Raw genomic sequence first — 20,513 nt, 5'->3', positions numbered from 1 at the left:
GCTTGCTCCCTCTGGCCCCCCTCCTCCCAGTCTCTTTCTTCAGCTGCAGATGCAGATGCCAACTGGGCAAAGGGAGTGGTGCTGCTCTGCGCCTCCTGGCCTTTGTCTTCTGGTCCCTGTAACCAGAGACACGGATCCCGGTGTGTAGCCTGCATTCTGTCTGAGCATCCCAGGGGGATCCCAGGCTTTGTGGATCCAGCATCTGCAGCATCAACCGACACAGAGAAGTCAAGTCAGGCAGCTCCGCCCCAAGTCCCGTTGCCAGGAGGCACTGAATGAGGAGTGCGGGAGCCACTGGGTCCTGCCCTTCAGTGATGCCCAGGCCAGCCTGGCCCAGGGATTTAGCCAGCGGGCACTGTGGAAATGCAAGAGCCAATTCTTGGACAGAAATGAGTTTGAATCCAAGATTTGCCTCCCATTCACCGTGTGGCCCTGGGCAGATGTTCGTCCTGTCTGAGCCTTGATTTCCTCATGTGGAGAGTAAGCACACGGGTTTCATCTGATCATGTGTATGGTGTCCTCAGCATGATGCCTGATCCGTGCTCCTCAGGTCATCCTCACGTCGGTCCTCTCCTCCTCACATTCACAGCCAGTGCCGCCTTCGCTTGGCTTTATTTCCCTGCTCTGGACACTTCTGTGCATCATGCAAAGCCTTCAGCAATTCCTCCTGTGAGCTGTGCCCAGAAGCTCCAGGGCCAGTGTTCTTTCCCCTCCCTGTGCCTGCTCTGCTCCCTGGTCTTTCTCCTGCTCCTTTTCTCTGGAGAATCTCCAGGTGAGCTCCACCAAAGCCAAGGGAGCCTGTCCTCCCCTGCTGCCCTTCAGCACTGTGGCTTCGGGGATTATCTCTATGCAGATGATTCCCTGCAAGAAGCATCCCCACGAAGCCATGGGCGCCTGATGACAGGAAACACCACCTCAGAACCCAGCAAGGCAATGGGGGCAAGGAAGCATCTACCTCCAGCTGTCAGAGAATGCCCAAGTCAGAGTCACTGCAGAGTTGCAAGAGACCATCCCAAACCTCTCACTCCTCACTTCTGCATTCAAGGAAATTGAGGCCCAGAGAATGGAGCTCATTGCTCTAAGTCACCAGAGCTGGAAGCATAACCAAGGCTTCTTCACTCACAACTTGGGAATGTTTCTCTATGTCCGTAATGCAGGAATTCAGGCTGCCCAGCACTTTCTATTGTTCAGTATACTTTAAAGTACAGAATGGAAAAGAAGGGTGTCGGGAAAGGCTGTTGGCCCAAGCAGTCAAATTAATTCCAGTTTGGGATGTTTAGGGAGCAGTTTTTGATGCTATAGTAACTTTCATGAAGAAGCGCAGGAAAATATGATTTCAGACCCAAGCACTGAGGAAGAGCAAGAGGCTTCCCTAGAGCAGCAGGACATTGCACTCGTATCTCCCCGGCTCACAGAGGAAGAAAAGCTCGGATTTAGACCCAGGTGATGCATTGGGAGGAGAAGGGCCGGGGCCCATGGCTCAGATACTGAGGCAGAATTCAGCGTGACCACACAAGGGGGCCTGAAGACGGTCCTCTTGCGACACCTGGCAGTTGTTCAGCGGCATCTCCCAGATGAACAGAAGTTTGTGGGTCCTGATCTCCTCGTGCCAGAGGCCCTGGCCCAGGCCTCTCCGCTCCTCTAACTCTTGTCGCTTCTTCTTCTCTAGTGCTGGGGCTTTGGGTACCATCTTCTTGTGAATGACGCCATCCCCAGGCCTCTGACCAGTGTGTCCACCTGTCCACCTGACGTCTCCCCTCCAAGGGCTAACAGATACATCAAAACTGTGCTCTGGCTTTTCCTCACTCACACAGGCCCTGCCTCCAGTCCACCTCCTTGCCTACCTGCTCCATCCTTCTCTGATTTAGGCCAAACCTCCCAGTCCTCCTGGGCAATTCTCCCCCTGCCCCCATGCAGCCTGTCAGGAAACACTGTTAATTTTGCTTGCAAAACAGAGTGATGGGCTGACCATTTTCCACCACTTCTACTGCCACAGCTTTGCTCCATGCTATGCATCTTCCACCTGGATGACTGCATTTGCCTTCTAAATGATCTTCCAGATTCCACCGTTGACTCCTACAGCCAGCCAGAGTGGTCTCTTTAAAAACCAGAGTCAGGTCACGTGACACCTCTGCTCAAAGCCACCAGTATGTCCCCTTCTTGCTCAGAGTAAAAGCCCAAAAGTGGACCCTGTTAGTTACCCCTCTGCTACCCTCGCCTCTCCTTTCCCAGCTCAGTCTGCACCAGCCAGGTTGGCTCCTCCTGCCCTGCTACCTCTTCTCCCAGATCTCCACATGGAGAATCCTCAATTCCTTCATGTCTTTGCTTTGTTCAACTCTCACCTCCTTAAGGAAGCCCATCTTATTTAAACCAACACCTGCCATCACTGCTCCCCAGCACCTTGGAGCCCCCTTATCAGGCACTGCTTTTTTTCCTAAAACGTCTATCATCTTCTAACACATCGTATGAGTTCCTTATTTTCTGTCCTCATTGCATTGTGAATTGTCTGATTATTCCCATCTACAATGCAAATCTGTGAAGGCAGGGGCTTTTGGTTTGCCAACTGATGGATCCCAGGTGCCTCAAATGGTGCCTGATATATAGGAAGTGAGACTCTAAATGTTGTGGAATGAATGAATGATGGTTCCTGAGAGGGAGGGGCCCCATAGCCCAGGAAAGAGAAAAGGTGAGACGAGTTTAAATGTGGGGAATATTTGGAGGAAAGTTAGGGTGGATAAGGCATCTGGGGAGGGGTTTAGGAGTTAAAGATGGCAGGTGAAACATCCTCATGGATTACACTGAGGCTAACAATGTAGACTCTTTCCAAATAGACCATATCCCTGGGAATATATGTCTTGTGATGAGAGTACGACTAAAAATACCTGGGAAGGCCCGGAGCAGGGCCCAGGGATGCAGGATTTTCTGAAGGATCCCATGGGATTGGAAGAAAATGCTGGGAATGCCCCAGAGGCAGAACCACCCAGTGGGAGGGAGTGACCTCTGAGGATCGAGGTGTTGCTCAGGTAAGCTGCTGTCCCTCACACTGGCTGCAATGTGAGCGCAGTGTCAAGCTGGACTGTGCTTTCAGAGCAGGCCCCTCGAGGCCCAGAGTCATGGGCCGTGGTAAGTGTGTGTCTGCTGGCTTTGATCCGGTTGTACCTGTTGGCCATCTCTACGGGTGTAAGCATATCTGGGAAACAGTGCTCTCGACTGTGGGTTGTAAGTTATAATTAGACTAACCAAAAGGTCTTGGTTGGAGACTAGGCCCTCCGAGTGACACCAGCAGTAACTTTGGAAGGAATGTCATTTGCCTGGGTGCCACAGTTCCTCCCATTCCACAGTGCTTTACCAGTTTATATAGAGTTTTTAAATAGATGCTCTTATTTGAGCTTCAAAACACACTGCTGTAAATACCACATTCCTCTGACAGATGAAAAAACAGAGTCTCTGGGCATGTTGGTAACGCTTTGACAGGAAGCAGCAGCAAGACTCAACAATCTGCCAGTTTTCTGACTTCAAGTCCAGCTTTCTCCTCTCCCAAACCGCCTTCCTGCCTTGGGGGATGTTATGTTTGTTCTTTTGGTTCGGAAGACATCAGTTGTGTGGGAGAGGGAGAAAGTGGCTCCGAAATAGGTGTTGGGTCTCAGGACACCTCCTCTGGCTGCCAGTCACATGCACGGTTGCCACCCTGTCCCCCGACAATCCTTCGGTGGGACTTCAAAGCCACAAACACCTCAGCCCGGAGCATCTCAGTGTGGGAGGACACAGGGGCAGCGGAACTCTCAGGGTGGCTGATTATTGCTTATTTAGAAAGTGGAAAAACCCTGTGGTTATTTAAGATATCAATTACAGAGCGTAAGTTCTGAGTAAGTCGTGGCTAGTGGCAGTACACCAGGAGGGACAGGTGAGGTTTCTGTTTACCAAAAGGCATTGTGGAGTACAGAAACCGGGAATTCTGGCCTAGCAGGAAGTGAGCTGGCCCCAGGAGGGCTAGGCTGACTCTGAGGCACTGGAAAGGTACTTAATCTCTCCATCATCACCTTTAGCATCAGCAAATTGGGGATGAGAATTCTTACCTGTCAAATTTCAAGGGTAGTTTAGAGTTAAGTCAGATAAATGCAAAGTGACTTGTAAATAGAAAACCACTATTCCAATGTCAGGAGCTGCTGGACGGGTTCAGGCCTCCTCCCTATCCCCAACAGAGCCCCCTTTTCTGCATAAATTTTATATCCTAGAAAATGCTTTTTTGTTGTTCTTTTTCTTTAAAGACATGAATAGTTTGGGAGAAAATGGCAGACTGAGTGATAGGCGCCTTGCCCACTGTAGGAAGAACCCACAGGACCCCCGGAGCTGCAGTGGGCCACTGTACAGGGGGGCAGCTTGCTGTCACCTTTCTGCGTTTTCCTGCTGTGGGGCTCTTGGCCCCTCTGCATAGATTTTCATCTGCACTGCTGTCTGGAAAGGAAAACTCCTGAGGGCAGAGCCCACTGCTGCCCTGTCTTTCCTGTTTCTCTCCCTGCAGTGTCTCCCGCGGCTGAGCACTGCATGGCACAAGCTCTGGGCACAGAAGCTCTGGCCTTTATGTGCATGAGTGGGAAGAGCAACTTGGGGCTCATCCAGCTGCAAAACTGGGGTCCATTCAGAAAGGGGAGAGGAGTCTCAGAGCATGAGTAGGGAGACTGATTTAAAAAAAAATGATCTGAGGATTTACTGGGAGAAGTTAAGAGAAAGTGCACATACACACATACACTCACACACATACACACATGCATGCACACACACACAAACATACACACTCACACACATGCACACATGCTCACACACACACAGACATGCACTCACTTATACACACATACACATATACACACCGGACAAAGACAGTTCTCAGAGACACAGGGAGACAGAGGGGCCATGGTCTCTGGAGCTATAGGATGAGCAGGGTTGGGGCACCAGGCTACAGCGGGGGACATGTGACAAGTGTAACAACCGCTTTCCATAGTCCATCTGCTGAAAGAGGAGCAGACAGGGGTTTCTAATCTGGAAGAATCTGGCAGGCAAGATAACACAGCAGTGTAACTGACTGGGAGCAAAAGATGGAGTGGAGAGGGGAGTAAGGGTGCATGGAGGGGCTGGGGGTGGTGGGCTGCGTAGTTCCAAACATCTTAGATCAAAACTCTAAGGCGTCTGCTCTGTGCTGTTATTCAATGGTTCAGTGCATCAAAAGTCTATGCAAACATTACCAAGTCTCTTAATTAAGGAAAAATAATGACAAAAAAATTAAACAACACATGTTAAAGAAAGACCGCAAGAAGGCTTGCCTATAGATAAAGAGAGATTTAAACATGCCAGGTAACAGAAAAGACATGTGCAGGAACTGGTAGGAACTGTATAGGAGGAGGCACCTCTTGGGAGAAGGAGGTGGCAGGAGGCCTTGCAGAGGCTGGGGTTCTGTCTGAGGCTAGGGAGCCAGAGGCAGGGGTGTGAGAGGTCAGGGGTCGAGGGCAGGGGTGGCAGGTGCATGTGGGAGTGAGGTGCTCACATGGGGCCTGCTTCCACAGCAACTAGGAGGAAAGGTCCACCCAGAGCAGCTCTCAGTAGGTCACCCACCACCTCTAGAGAAGAGTTCAGACATGACTGATCCTCCCCTTCTCATTCCTCTTCCAAATGAGCCTGCAGGGACCTAGATGCCTGCATGGGCTGCTGATGTTAAATGAAAACAGAGCCCATTCAACCCAAGATCATGGGTGGTCCTTGGGTAAGGGTGGACTATGGCTGACGATGTAGGCTGAGTCTTAGCCTTAACTCAGGGTGTTCCACTTTGAGAGAGCTCCCTTCTGAGATGCTGTGGGGATGGAAAGGAGAGAGTAGGGAAGGCAGTGACTGGAGGAGAAGGTAGAGGTCAGAAGAGGTTTGGGTCCCTGCCCCAGCAGCTGCCCAGAGTGGCAAACATCCCCTCATGTTCTCACTCCACGGCTCCCAGAGCTGCTTCCTCTGATACAGTGTGAGTCATGCCAGGCTGATTGTACGGGAGAGAGAAAAGATGCAGCAATCAGAACTTAACAGAAAAGGGGAAGGCCTAATGCGTTCCAAAGTTAAAAAAAAAAAAAGATTTCAAAATAAAGCAACAAGGAAAAAAAACCTTCAAACCAATTCAAACAAACAAATAATAATAAAAAAAAAGAAATAAAAATAAGAAGGTGGGAAGAGAAAATAAAATGAAGGAAAAAAACCGGGGAAAGACAAATGAGTGTTAGAGCAGGCACGGACGGTTAGGGACAGACGCCATGTACTTACGTTTACCTCGGTGATTGCTATATCAACAATGCTACCCACAACAATCAAGGCATCAAATGTATTCCATGCATCACAGAAATAGTGCTGCATGGGGCAGAGAAGCCGAGGAGAGAGAGAGAGAGAAGAAAAAAAAACCAACAACAAAGGAGAAAACAAAACAAAAGGGAAGAGGAAAAATGAAAAAAAAAAAAAAAGGCATGGAAAAAGGGAGAGAAGAGAAAAAAAATGAGAAAAGAAAGAGGTTACGTGGGCATATTAAACACTCTCTTACCACTCTACAGTTCTGGCGGCTCAAACCTGGATAACCTGGTTTTCGCAGGGTGCAGAGGCCTGACAAAAGCTGGGTTAGTTCAAAGGTGGCGTGGGGCTGTGGCCACCCCGGGGAGCCGGGCGGTGTGTCCCCTGCACCGCCACTCCCTCTGCTCAGCTCCACGCCCCAGCCCGGCACCACCGGGCAGAGCTGAGGTAAATGGAAAAAAAAGGAGGAGAAGCTCCCACTTTTTTTCCCCACAGGACGACGGCAGGTTCAATAAAAGACATGACTGGAGGCGGGTAAAAACAGGAAATTAAAAAAAATAAAAGAAGGTAAACAGAGAGAGTGAGAGAGAGAGAAATAGAGGAGGCAGAGAAGGAGGAATGAGGAGGTTTCCTGGGGAGGGCAGAGTAATACTCACATTAGTCTCACTGAGAATGACGTCAATTATGCTGCCAATTACGATGAGGAAGTCAAAAACATTCCAGGGATCACTAAAGTAACCCTACATAAGGGAGGGCAGGCAGGATGGGGATTAAAAAGGAATATTAGACAGACAAAAACAGAGCAACACCACCATCAGAATCATCGTCCAGGCACCTCCGTGTTGCCTCTGGAGTTCCGGACGCCCTCACCATGGCCAGGAGCCCAGGAGCCCAGGAGCACCAGCAAGGAAGGAGCAGCAGGGAGGTGACACTCTAACCCTACTGCCCGCATTCCCTCGGTCACGTGGCCCCCATCCTATAGATCCACCCACCCTACCCCTTCTCTACAGAGGCCCTGTCCACGTCCCACCAGGGGCAGGAGAGGGTGTGGGGGTGGGGCGGTGCAAGTCGCCAGGCGGCAGGATGTGGCTACTATGCTCTCTTCTCAGTCCACGCTGAGCATCTCCTGCACCCCCAGTTCTCTTCCAGCAGAAGGGCCTGTCTGGAGGGAGGGAACACAGGTGTGTGACCCCTCAGAGGGTAGTGGGCTCGGTCCTATGGGTGAAGCTGAGAATGAAAAAGGCTTTGAAAACCACAGCCATCAGTGTGGGCCACAGGGTGGCAGGTTATCTGGGCTCAGAGGTGACCCATATAAAGCTCAAAAATAAAAGAAGGACCAAATTGTTAAAACAAGATCCATAATAAGTGCAACTCGTGCAGATCAAATCAGGGTAACCCTAGTTCCTGCACTGGGTGCCCCAGTGTTTCCAGGGGCAGTTCCAACCCTGGCAAAGACTTTCCTAAAGGAAAGGAGACAGAGGCAAGGCTGGGCTCCTAGTCTGGGAGTGGGTTATGTGGCTCTCGACAGAGCTTTCTGAGGCTTTCTAAGCCCCTCCCCAGGTTCTTTCATGGTCATTTGGAGATAGGGTCCTGCTGAACGCAGACGCCACTCAGAGGGCACGCGGTGATCAAAGCGTTTCCTGAGGATGGGTTTGCTAGGGATAGGCTGGTGGGCTGGGAGAGGCTGGCCGCCTAGAAGGGGATGAAGACAGTGGTGCCCTGAAGGAGAGATTCTGGCACAGAAGGGGAAGACCAATGTCCTGACTTTACCACTTGATTCTGTAGCTATGGATTTTGTTTATTTTTCACCATGTTTGGAGAACAGAAGGGATGAATGTTCTTAAAAGACTTTTTTCACGCACTTGGACAACGGGTCAACCAAGGAATGGGCTGTCCCAGAGGCCCTATAGGACCCCAGGTGTCCTGGATGAGTGGACTCTTTAGCAGATGGATTTCTTGGGTGTAGGAGGTGTAGGAGCCTGCACAGCAATGTTCTGTGACCGAATGGGGGCATACACCCCCAGCTACAGGCAGTCATATTCCCCATGGGTGGAGGGGGAAGGACTGAGTACTACAGAGATTTGCCTTCTTTAAGAAAAAACATTCACGCCTTTAGTTTAGAAATGGTCTGCAAAGGGGACAAGACAGGGCTGGCCACATTTTTTCAGTGGGACCAGCATTTTCCTGCCCTCTGGGCTTCCAGGAGGTGGAATTCTAGAGGTTGGAGTGGGGTATGAAAGCATGAAGCGTCCTCCGAGAGGTTCCCAGATCTCTCCCCAGCTCACTTGAAGGCTGCCAACTTTTCCTCTTTATTTTTTACTCACAAAGCCAAGAACCTGTGTTCTTCCCTTTCCTCCCAGCTCTATCCAGCTCCCTTAACTTCCCACTTCCCAGCCATGCCCTCTTTCCAGAGGGACCGAAAGACGTGCTGTCCTGGGGCTGCTATTCTTAGCGTGGGAGGTCAGGTCACAGGGAAAGGGGCCTTTTGGTTCCCAGGCATTTCTGCCAAAAGAAAACAGAAACGCCACCACGGAGACTGGACAGCCAGGATGGGGGAAGCAGAGATTAGCTGACCAGGGCGTGGGTGAGGTGAGGGTCAGCTTCAAATCAGAGCTTTCTTGTTGGCTTCCCAGGGGATTTTTCTGAGTATAGTGGAGCCTATGAGGCAGAGAGACTTCTTTCTCCCATTTAAGTCATATGCTATGAGCAGGAAATAACCAATGGGCTCTCAGGTTCTCAGATATCATTCACCGGGCAAAAGGAGAATAGTGATTTTGGGGAGAGGGAAATAAGAAGTGAAGACCCCAGATGAGCTACAGCTATGCATAAGTCTTAAAATTAGATTTTGGAAATCACTGGGAGACCCTCTTGATATGAATACTGTCTTTGTGGGGTGGAGCTATTTCAGAAGGGAAGGGCAGGGAAGCCAAGGAAGAGAAGGGAGAGAAACAAGAACAAGAGCAGAATCCAGGAATTCTCTGCATCAGCCTAGGAAATGTGCAAGAAAACATTATTTGGGTGTGGGAGCAGGAGGAGAGAGAGGAAGGTGTGAGTGTCAGTGCTCAAGAAAGGAGGATGAGTTGGAATCTTCATCCACCAGAGAGACCTGAAACAAAATGGGTAAGTTGGCCTTGGTCTGCAACACCTCTGAGATGGAGAAAGGAAAAGGAAGAAATGGACAGAACAAAGCAAAGGTTTGGTGTTGAAAACCAGAGAAACACACAGTTAATCAACGGGCGCACCAGGGTGAAAGGCTGAGACCTAAAGGAACCCTGTTAACCGCCTGGCTGTGCACCCCTGGTCACCCTTTCTTCTGGATTTCTTCATATGTGTGCAGACAGAAGGCACAGCCCCCTCTTTCTTGACCACGGGAGCCCCCTCTGCCCATGGCTCCATGCTCTCACTGGATTGGCATTGGCTGGGCTCTGTTGGAGTTAAGACCTTGTGCCTCACACTTGCCCTGAGCGGGCTGTGCTACTGCAGGCTTTAGACTGACATCTGTGTTCGGTGGCACACTACCTGGGGGGCTGCAGAAACCAACCAGGTTCCTTGTCACCGAGAGCTCCTGTGCACCCAGCCCTGGGGGATTTCCGCAGAGCTGGAATGCAGCGGGTGAGGGTACATGTCTTGGGGCAAACAGAGTCCCTTTAAGAGGCAGCTCTTCACCCTGACCCATCCTCTCACCATCCTGCCTTTGGTGCCCAGAGCCCCTCAGTCCTCCAGCTGGACCATGAAGACGATTTCAGGGCCAGCTTTCAGGTCTCCATGCCCATTGCTCCTTTGTCCCCTCCTCCCATCTGGACCACACCCTGCCCAGAAACAAGGCCCAGGTCCTCCCTGCTAGTCCCCAAGTCCCCAGGTGGTTGGGTTCTAGGAGGAATACTTTTCCCAACACTCTCTGGAGTGGAAGGGCTTGATGCTGTCTCATCTCTCTTCTCTCTGTTTTTTCCCACCCCCTCGGTTGCTGGAAACCATTAGTAATAGGGGTTTTAAGGGTGTAATGGAGAAGGGAGGGTGGGAAAAAAATCATACACGTCTTACAAAATCAGTCTGACCTGGAGCCTGGTTATACCTGCTGCCCCTTATTTCTCTGATGATTGTGTCCCAAATGGTTGAGAAGTAAGGGGTTGGAGAAAGGGTTTTCCTGGCTCCCCTTGAAGTGGCAAACCAAACCTCTTACTGTCCAGCTCCTCAGAGCCACGCAGGGTGGGCTGCCCGGAAGGGAAAGCGTTTTTGCAGCTGGAGGCCGTGCCCTCGCCATCCCCCAATCCCACAGGCTGAGTGGATTTTCCCCTCCCAACTCCCCACTCTGGAGATGTGTTCATAAGATGGGCCTCTCCTCTGGCCATCCCAGGGCAGATCCCGTGTGCACCCCAGGCTCCCGGTACCTAGGCCTGAGTGCCGCAGCACCTCCACTCACTGATAGGGGTGGGCTGAGAAAATGGACACCAAATTGATATTGACATCAGAAAATCATTGCTGGGAAGGAACAACTGCTGCAAAAGCATCATAGGATGCATTTCACATGCACAAGAATTGTGGATTTTCTCCCATCTTGGTTATCCATGCCCTGATTTGGCTCCATCGTTGGAGATATACCAAATTGAAAGAGGTAGCATAGCGGTGAAAAGCATGATCTCTGGAGGCAGATCTGGGTTCAGACACTACCTCTGCCACTGACTAGCTGGGTAGCCTTGAACAAATAACCACCCTATACCACTGTTTCCACACCTAGAACATGCGATAAAGCACAGAGTTGAGGTGAGGGTGAAAAGGAGACCATGCATCCAAAGCACTTAGAACTTGCCATTTCTTCTGCTCCCACCCCCAAGGCACATGTGTCCTGACCTTTTATTGCTTTCTTCTGGTCCCAGATACTGTGTCTTAACTGTGGGGCCATGGTCCAGCAATGCTTCCTGGCTGTGAAATGCCTGCCTCCCGGGTCCTCTGCTTTTTGGGGACAAGACATGCCCATCTCCCAGTGGGAAAAGGGATGGGATGACTACCTATGTAAGAAATCGTGGGCCTCTTGCCAACTGGAGGCGCACTTCCCAAGCCCTCTGTTTGCAATCGCTTAAAACAAAAAGCAACCAGAGTCCAGAGGCTTCCACCTCATTACAGCTTCAAGTGCAATTTCAAGAATCTCGTCATCACTGTTGTCTTTATTCTAGTCGGCTGGAGATTGAGCTTTCTGAGGGGAGGTAATAATAATCTGATTATTATCCATACGAGCACCAGCCCTAGGTCTTGCATAGGGCTATTGTGAGGACCAATACCTAGGAGAGTATTTTGAAAAAATCCAAGAGATGCCTATTCTTTATACTGACTCTATCTGGCCTCCTCAGAAATAGGTGTTCTGGATGTGTGAATGTTCCAGACAGAGGATGATGACCAAAATCTCTGAATTTCTACCTTTTAAAAAAATGTTCACTTTAAAGACAGGGTGTCTCTCTGTTGCCTCAGCTGGAGTGCAGTGGTGTGATCATAGCTCACTGTGGTCTCAAACTCCTCAGCCTCCCAAGTACTACACCCCTCTAATTGTTTAATTTTTTTTGTAGAGATGAGGTCTTGCTATGTTGCCCAGGCTGGTCTGGAACTCCTGGTCTCAAGTGATCCTCCTGTCTCCGCCCTCCAAAGTGTTAGGATTACAGGTGTGAGCTACTGCGCCCGGCCAGCCACTGTCATTATTTACCAGCGTTGCTCTGCCTAGTGACGTAGGAGTCACAGGTTCTATTTTGGGTGTGGGACTGAACAGCAGGGAGACAAAGCCTAGGTGTGTGAAAGGAGGAAGGAGGAAGCTGAAGGTTCTGGAATCTTGAGTTCTCCTTTAGTCTGTCTCTCAGGCCTTTTCTGTCCATCTTCCAGGTCACTAGTATTCAAACTCTCCTGAATGAAATCTGGCTGACACCGTTTGGGATTGGTGACAGGGTGCAGGTTGTCACGGCTGCATTTTGTAAGACTCAAGTTCATGTAGACAGTTAACTGCTAGGTTCTTAGGAGCCACTCTTCCCACCGAAGAAGGCACAGGCCACTCTTCTTTTATCCAGAGGGGCAGCGGCAGTGGGCCGTTTTCTGTCTGTTACAAGAGAGCGGCGAGGGGACTGCTGTGGAAGGGGTGACGGGTGCACGCCTTTGCCCTTGAATTCTGGGTCCTTAGCTCCTTCTCTGCCCAGAGCAGAGGCGGCCCTGCCATCTCCTCAGAGGCAGCACCAGCTTTCAATCAGGCTGGCGGCAAGAAGGCGTCCACGAGGAAGTCCGCACACCTTTCACTCCTTGCCTGGGGTGGTGCTGTCAGTCGTAGGCATTTGGAGGGCAGAGGTGCCGTCACTGCCGTGACTCTTTCTTTCTCTTCTCTGTTCCTTCCTGCCTGCCTTCCTTATCTGCCCCAAGAAACACAGGGGAGGCAGCCAGCTCCTGAGTGCCCCAGCCCTGTGGGGAAGCTGACTCTGAACACCTGGTTTCCCCTCCTAGGACACATGGAGCACGGAGCGTGCTGGCTGGAGGGGCTGCAGGACTTCTGGGCTGGATAAGAAGTGGGGCTGCTGAGATTGAGACGGAGAGTGGAAAAGGACAAAGGGTCCTCTGAAGGGCCCTTGCAGACAGGGTTAGGAACATCAGTCAGCAAGCAGCTGGAGGCTGCCAAGGTGGGGCGGCGCTGAGGGAGGGAAGGGCAACAGATGGCTTCGCTGGACCTAGGGAAGGGGGTCCCTGCAAGAGAGCAGAGGTCCTGCTTGAGTGAGCAAGCACTGGAGAGAGCGCAGGTGCGCCAGGCAGGGGGCTGGGCAGAGGTGGCTGTGCGGCAGGGAGCCGTGCCCAGTTCCTGGAAACATTGATCTTTTCTGGGTCCCAGAAATGATGAGAGCCGAATGAACCGGGGAGAGGAGCTGGGTCCCACTGGCAGCTGGCAGTGGCGGTGGAGGTGGTGAAGTCTCGGTGCGTGTCTACGTGTCTATGCAGAGTTGATCCCATTGGATATCATGAAAACAATGGTAACCGACACCAAGCGGAGATAATATAAATTGTATTACACCAGGATGCCGTTTAGACATAACAGTAATCATGGAAATTAGTGGCGCCTAATGGAGAAGGCATAACTGGAGCACACAGCTGCCAGCAGCCTGGGAGGAGGTGGGGATTTCTGCCCTCCTCTGTCAGCTCCCATGCTGTGATGTGTTAATTCAGAAGCATCCCAAGACACACGCTGCACAGCTAGCGTGAGGACTGCTTGGACAAAGGGCAGGAGTGGGCAGGGGGCTGGGTGCTTGCCTCATGAAAGGACCCCAGGCGGGTGGAGGCGAGGGGAGCTGCTCTCCTAGTTGCAAGAGGAAAACACTCCTGAGAATGCACACTTTTAACTGGACACTTTCTGCTCCCAATTTTCTTTGGAATTAAGGCTTTTCCTCCCCAGGACATTTTTGAAGGCCTTCGTCCATTTATTTACTGATTCATTTATTTATCTCATCAACACATAATAAGCACTTACTAAAGGCCTGTAACTATGCAAGGCTTGGGCATACAAACATGAATCAGCCCTCCTGAAGCCTGCCATCTTCCCCGCTGGGAGCAGATGAAAATTTGGGGTTATGGGTTAAGCTCCATTTGGGGGGCCTCAGGAGGCTCTTTTTCTGCCTCAGTTTGTACCTGGGTAGATTGGGGGATCCCAATAGCTGCTTCACACTACTCATGCTGGAATAAATGAGCCGTTATCTGCAAAGATGCCTCCAGGACTAGGGTGCTGCATCAATGCCTCCTTGGAGAGGGGCAAGGCTGGGCAGACACATGGCCATGCACACAGGCAACTTTAAGCTCAAATGAACAGCACCATGCACTCTGAAGAAGGGGAGGCAGGAAATAAGCAGCATCAGGTGTGGCTGGAACAAGGAGCAGCAATCTCTCCTTTGCTATGGGAGGGCTTGAATCTGTGGCAGCCTTCAAAACTGCCTGCCTGCCTAGAACCCCTTCCAGTCCAATCCACAGGACCAAGGCCATGGAGAGAGCTTTCCAAACCCCAATCAGAGAGGTCCCTTCCTGGTTAGCACTCTCAGAAAGCTCCCACAGCCCATCCTATCACCCCTGCACTGTGCCCTCTCTAACCTAGCGGGCGAGTGCTCCTCTGCCAGGGGATCTGGCCCGCAACCTGCACCCACACTCTTGAACAAGATGTGAATAAAATGATAGACTGCCTTCACTTCCCACAATGAGCCTCGGGTTGTGCAGGCAGGTTACCTAACCTCTCTGTGCCTCAGCTTCCCTACCTGCAACATGGGAATAACCAGAGTACTTGCCCTTGTAGGGTTTTTATTTTATTTTATTTTTAGAGACAGGGTTTAACTCTGTCATCCAGGCTGGAGTGCAGTGTTGCAATAATATTTCATTGCAGCCTCCATCTCCTGGGCACAAGAGATCCTCTCATCTCAGCCTCCCAAGGAGCTGGGACTACAGGTGTGTGCCACTATATCTGCCTAATTAAAAGATAGATTTTTTTTTTTTTTTGTAGAGATGGGGTCTTGCCCAGGGTGGTCTTGAACTCCTGGGCTCAAATGGCCCTCTGGCCTTGGCCTCCTAAAGTGCTGGGATCACAGGTGTGAGCCACTGCGCCTGGCCCCTTGTAGGGCTTTGTGAGAATGATACGAGTTCATACCTGCCTTGTCTGGCACCGAGAAAGTGCTCACTGATTGCTGCAGTTGCTACTATTACTGTTGTTGTTGGGGTTCTTGCCGAGAGGCTACCTTCCTGTACTGCCCACAGCCTGTGTCACAGAAGGTCCTTCCTGCCCCTAAGGCAGGCTGACCCAGTGCAGGGCTGGAAGCACTGGCAGCACCCTGGGCTTCAGTGGGTCGGGTTATCGCCGACGCACCCTGTAGGTCTGGGAATCCCTCTTCTTCCTAACAGACCGGCGTGTCCCAGTTTCCTTCCCCATGGCAGGGCCAGAGACGGAAACCACAGTGTACTTTCCCACCGGGCTTTTTTACACAGTGTGAATAATTTTCTACATTAAATAATTAAATGTAATAGCTAATATTACCCTTCCCACACGAAGGCTTCATGCAAGTCATATAATTATTTTTTATCCTTCATAGTGACTTTTAAGCTCTCCAGCACAAGGCTGGAAAGAAACCTGTCACAGTGTTGCAACAATACGCAAATCCCTGAGTGCAGAGCCACGGGGTGGGGGGGGTGAGGGGAGGGGGAAGGTCCTCCTAGCAAAGCTGGGGCCTGCCTAAGGAGCACTGCGTGGCACCAGGTGCCCCGTGGGCACTCTGCAAATAAATAATAATCAGGGGAACGCGGGAGCTTGGCCCACACAGCTTTGGCCTCTGAATTCTGTACCGATGGTGAAGGCTGGGGCGAGAGTTGCTGCATTTCATCCCCAGCTGCTGCCCTTCTTTCCCGGTCCCTTTTCTACTCCTTTTAATGCATTTCTCTACCTAGGGATTCCTGTGGACGGTGGCAGACACTGCAGTTTCTCAATAGATTGGATAAACAGGTTTCATCTAAAAGTCACTAAGAGGCTGAGTCAGCCAGCCTGAGGCTATGTGTGGGTTCTTAGAGAGGGAGTGACACTGGCCACCACGGGGCGCTGTGGAGCTCTGTAGGGACATGGGTATACAGTGGGTGGAGAGACTATTCCAAAAAGAAGAGCATTGGGCCCAGAAAGATTGAAGACCTAGCCCAAGAGAATGTCTAGGTTTCCGTATGACTTTTGAAATAAAATTCTTGCTTGCTCTTCAAGTTTTTCAATGTGAATATTCCAGGTTAGTGAGGAAATGCAGTCATACAATCCAAGATATGGTCATATTTCTAGTGGCAGTGTTATCCTTGCCGAGCCTCGGCCACTGGCCAGCCACTGAAGACTCCCCCACTACCAGTGTCACTGAACATCACCCATGAAGGGTGCTCCTTGGATAAATATTTCCCAAACATTCCACAGGGCCCAAGGATGCTCCTTCACTGGGCAGAACCCTCTCACATGTTGTGGGACTTTCAGCATCTCAGTCCCACCCACTAAACACTAAATGTCAGTTTTATCTCCCCGAATCATGGTGATGCCCTACGGATTTCCAGAACTGTGTTCTGTAGACCACTAAGTCTGTGGAGGTGTTAATCAGCATTACAAAAAACCAATGAAACAAAACAAACCCCCAAACAAAGACTCTATCCTCCAATAAGCCTGGGAGGGTTGAATTTCAGAACTTTCGCCTGGGATAGTCTCAGGGCCCAGCACCTCTCACTGGCCCTGAGTTCTGCACTGAACTGTCTGAGCACACTTGAGCCAGAATTTCCCTGACCTGGGTGGCCATGCTGCTAAGTCCTGCTGAGCACGGCACGGATGGCGGCTCCAGAGCCACTGTCTTTGCCTTCCATCTCTGCTTTCTTTTCCAGTAGACCACCCCAGAGAGTGACAAGCTCCTGTGGTGGGTGGAGAACTGAAGGGGGTGTCCTTGCTGGATGCTGGAGCTTGTGAGCCAGGGGCTGGAGTCACTTTTGCGAGGAGGGGCACCCCAGAGGAAGCTGCCTGTCTTGTCTTCTGTTGGCCTTCATTCAGCTGACACTGACAGAGATGACAGGCACACGGTGTTACTGTGCTAGCATTTGGAAGGAGGTTAGTATGGATGCGACCAAGAGACAGTCCTGCTCAAAGACTATCCAGTCTTGCTGGAAGGATGAGACATTTCCATCAAGAGCTCTGATTAAGTACCAGAAAAGAGAGAAAAGGGTGCTCTGGGAGCTCAGAGGTGGTGGAGACCACTTCTAGCCAGGCTGATCTTGGGAGGCAGCTTGAAGGATGCAGCACTGGAAGTGTTTATTATTTATTACATGGAAAAGGTGAGAGCATAGGTGGCTCTGAAAAGGAGACAAGGGCTGGAGGACGGGGCCGGCCAGAGCAGCTGCCTCTGTGGACAATGGGGAACCACGGAGAGGCTCATGGGGGCACTCAGGACCAAGCAGAACCACGAGGAACAGCGAGGCTTCTGCAGGGACCCAGAGAGGCTACGGCAGGGGAAGGATGGGAGGGAGAATGCCAGGCAGGAACCAACAGTCTCGATGTTTGAACGTGACCCAATCACAGCCACTTCCCTTTCATCCCAAATCCTAAACCCTTGTCCCACTAGACTGCCACTTTTTTTTCTTCAGGCAACATCTTAGACTGTTCTTGAATACCTTCCCAAAGAGCAGGGCTGAACACAGAGCAGTGAACGACCAAGGCCTGGGCTCCTGCAAAAGATTTCAAGGCATTTCCCTGTATATCAAAAGACTACATAGAGATGAAAACATCTTCCTCAAAAGTGACTCCAAGAGCAGGGCATTTGTTGCTGTGGTCAGGGTTATCCCCACGAGGCTGAGAAGAGCCACTGGCCCTGAAGATCTGCCCTGAGGCTCCACAGAAGGCCCACCAGGAGATGGAAAACTGAGCCGGCCAGACTTCTGAGCCTCAGGCTGCCCTGACCATTGTAGAGGCGGAACACAGGTGAGGTGGTGGGTGGTGGGCAGAGTGAGGAGAGAGGAAAGATTGTGAAGGAAAGAAGAGAGCTGTATGAGAACGCCTGTCCCTAGCTTCAGCACTGGGCTGGGGGCGGGGTACACTCCCCCATTATCCTGTGTTTTTTATAGCAAAGAACCTCTTAGCCAAAGAGAAGTGCAGAAGGTCTGTCTTGGAAATTCCTTTTATGGAATCATGAGGCCTGTAAATTCAATTCTGCACAGCTGGGAAAAGGAGAGGACCCTGATTCTATCGCAAACATGTCCAGCAAGGTCTGGGAAGGCCTGGCTTTTGAGCTCCTCCAGGGCAAGGATTTCTAGTACGGGAGAAGGAGGGGCAGAGTCAGGGACCTCTGTGATGCTCAGTAAGGGAGGACGTGGGTGAGGGTAAAGGTGCACACTGAAGACCCCAGATCAGATTATGCAGTTCCCCCACTGAATGACCCATCCCTGTGGTTTCCAAGGACAGTCAGAGGAAGTCCACACCCCTCACTGTGGTCCTGAAGAGCCTGCGCACACTGGCCTCTGTCCAGCCCTTTTCATGTCACCCTCTGGACAGCAGGGCAGCATTCTGGCCTCCCTCTGCCTGTCCACAGTTTCTAGAAGGCCTGGAGGACCGTTTCTTTCTTCTCTGCAGCTGGCCTAACTCATCCCTACTCTTATCCTGGGAAATGATATTTTCTTCTCTACCCCTTTCCTTCTCCTTCCTCTCTTCTCTCCCAGTTTCCTTATGATTCTGCACGTTCTCCAACTCTTCTCCCAGGACTTGAAGGCTTCTGGACAGGATTCTTGGAGTTTCTATCTTCAGAGGGAATAGATAGCGCTGACTCCTAAAATACATCTCCAGCCCAGATCGCCTGTCTGAATTCCAGATTTTCACAGCCTACGTGACATTTTCTAACCTAATATATCCCCACATTCTCACTTTAAACTGGTTTCTTCCTGTTCTTCTCTATTTCAGCAAATGACACCACTCTTCCATCCACTCAGGGAAAGCCAGGAACCGTGGAGCCGTCTCTGATTCCTGTTCCTCACCCTCACATCCAATTCGCCATCCAGTGATGTCATGACTCTGCCCCCCTCGCTCCATCTCTTCCACTGCCACCTGCCTTCCCAGCATCAGGCTCCTTGCTGCTCCCCATCTCACCACACCAGTCATTTGTCAATGAGCAGCCAGCATGCTGGTTAAAAAATGAAAATCAGATTATATAATCCCCCCACTGAATGGCCCATCCCTGTGGTTTCCAAGGACAGTCAGAGGAAGTGCACACCCCTCACTGTGATCCTGAAGGGCCTGTGCACTCTGGCACAGTCCTTTTCATGTGCCACTCTCAGTTTCCAGAACGAGCTGAGCTTGCCCCTGCCTCGGGGTCTTTGCTCTTCCTTCTGCCTGAAATGCTCTTCTTCCGGCTCCTTTTCAACCTCCAGAGCTCAGCAGAAATGGTGCCTTCCTAACCTCCTTATTTTAAACAGGTGCCTCTTCACCCACACTCTTCCGTTTCCCCACCCCAGCCCTTACCCCATCTGAAACCTTTGTTTATTGTGTATTGGTGTCTCCTGCACTACTCTGTGAGCCCTATAAAGATGGTACCATGCTTCAACATCATCACTGAGGCACTCAAGAACTACTTATAGAAAGAAAAGATGGAAAAGGAAGTATGGATAAGTGGAAGTTACAGAGGGGTGCATTTTAATTCAGTATAAAGAAGGATTTCCAACAGAGCTACCTCTAGAAACAAGGAGACTCATATGGCAGAAAGTAGGACTGTGTAGAGATTTCTGCACTGATGGAAGCTCAATGGTCTCAATCCTTTCTGACACTAATATTCCGACTTTCTTTTCCTGGCTCACAATTCTCATTCATCCATTCATGCATGCATGCATCAAACTTTCACTGAATGCCTCTCATGGCACAGAGATGAACATGAAACAGCTCCTGCCATTGATGAATTTGGCAATTTTTGTGTCCCCAATATGTAAGTCTTCCCATTGCAAATGAGTGTGCATGTGTGTGTGGAAACACACGCATATGAGTGTGTAGTCAGCTTCTGTTTCACTTTCCTGAGCCCACCTGTCAGCTGACTGCCCCCTCTCCTGAAAGTGCTTGTCAACTCAGATTTGGAAACAAAATTCAAAGGTCCAAAGCAATCTAGGGAATGCAGGGGCCACAGACAGAATGGCTGAATGAGAGGGAAGGGGTGGCAAGGGGCCTCAGAGAAGGTGGCAGGACACAGGAGTGGAGTGAACACTTTCCATTCCAGAGGGTTGTGACTCGAGAATGGCTTTCTTTTTGTCTCGGATCTTAGAAGGAAGACAGCTAACATTTACTGAGGACCCACTAAGTGCTTAGCAACAACCTGGCTTATTTACATTTCTTGTTTTAATAGGGTTGTCATGGAAAGAGTGGCTTTTGAGTCACCTAAACCTGCAATAGAATCCCAGGATTTTTACGATGATTAAATGCATTCCTATTTGTTAAGGTGCTTAGAGCAGTGTAGGGTGCATACTAAGCTGGATGGTGTTTGTTACAAAAAATAACAACAAAAAGCCAGCTCTGGACTTAGCCTTTCTCTGACCTCCAGTTTCTTCAGATGTAAAATGGGAGGCCATAATTATGGTCTTACGGATTGAATGAGATAAGGCAAGTAAAATATCCAGATTCATGTCTGGTTCTTCATTGACAATACATGTTGTTTGCTTCCCCTCCAGTGCTTCTAAAT

At 50.6% G+C, this 20,513-nt stretch overlaps 1 protein-coding gene across 19 annotated transcripts in view; it reads right to left on the bottom strand.

The window, feature by feature from the left end:
- Nucleotides 1-20,513, bottom strand: part of LOC129009980 (voltage-dependent L-type calcium channel subunit alpha-1C) — a 716,779-nt gene that overhangs the window by 53,440 nt on the left and 642,826 nt on the right. For 9 of the 19 annotated variants that reach the window (XM_063672327.1, XM_063672316.1, XM_063672317.1 and 6 more), the window contains one exon: nt 6,295-6,378. In XM_063672327.1, coding sequence (XP_063528397.1) covers nt 6,295-6,378 — 84 coding nt within the window. Of the gene's footprint in view, nt 1-6,294; nt 6,379-6,968; nt 7,053-20,513 lie in introns of all 19 variants that reach the window. The other 10 variants (XM_063672311.1, XM_063672312.1, XM_063672314.1 and 7 more) reach the window with 2 other exon arrangements.

The sequence above is a fragment of the Pongo pygmaeus genome, chromosome 10 (assembly GCF_028885625.2).
Source record: "Pongo pygmaeus isolate AG05252 chromosome 10, NHGRI_mPonPyg2-v2.0_pri, whole genome shotgun sequence".
Lineage (NCBI taxonomy): Eukaryota > Metazoa > Chordata > Mammalia > Primates > Hominidae > Pongo > Pongo pygmaeus.
The sequence above is the reverse complement of the archived record's forward strand: the minus strand, read 5'-3'. Positions and strand labels throughout refer to the sequence as shown.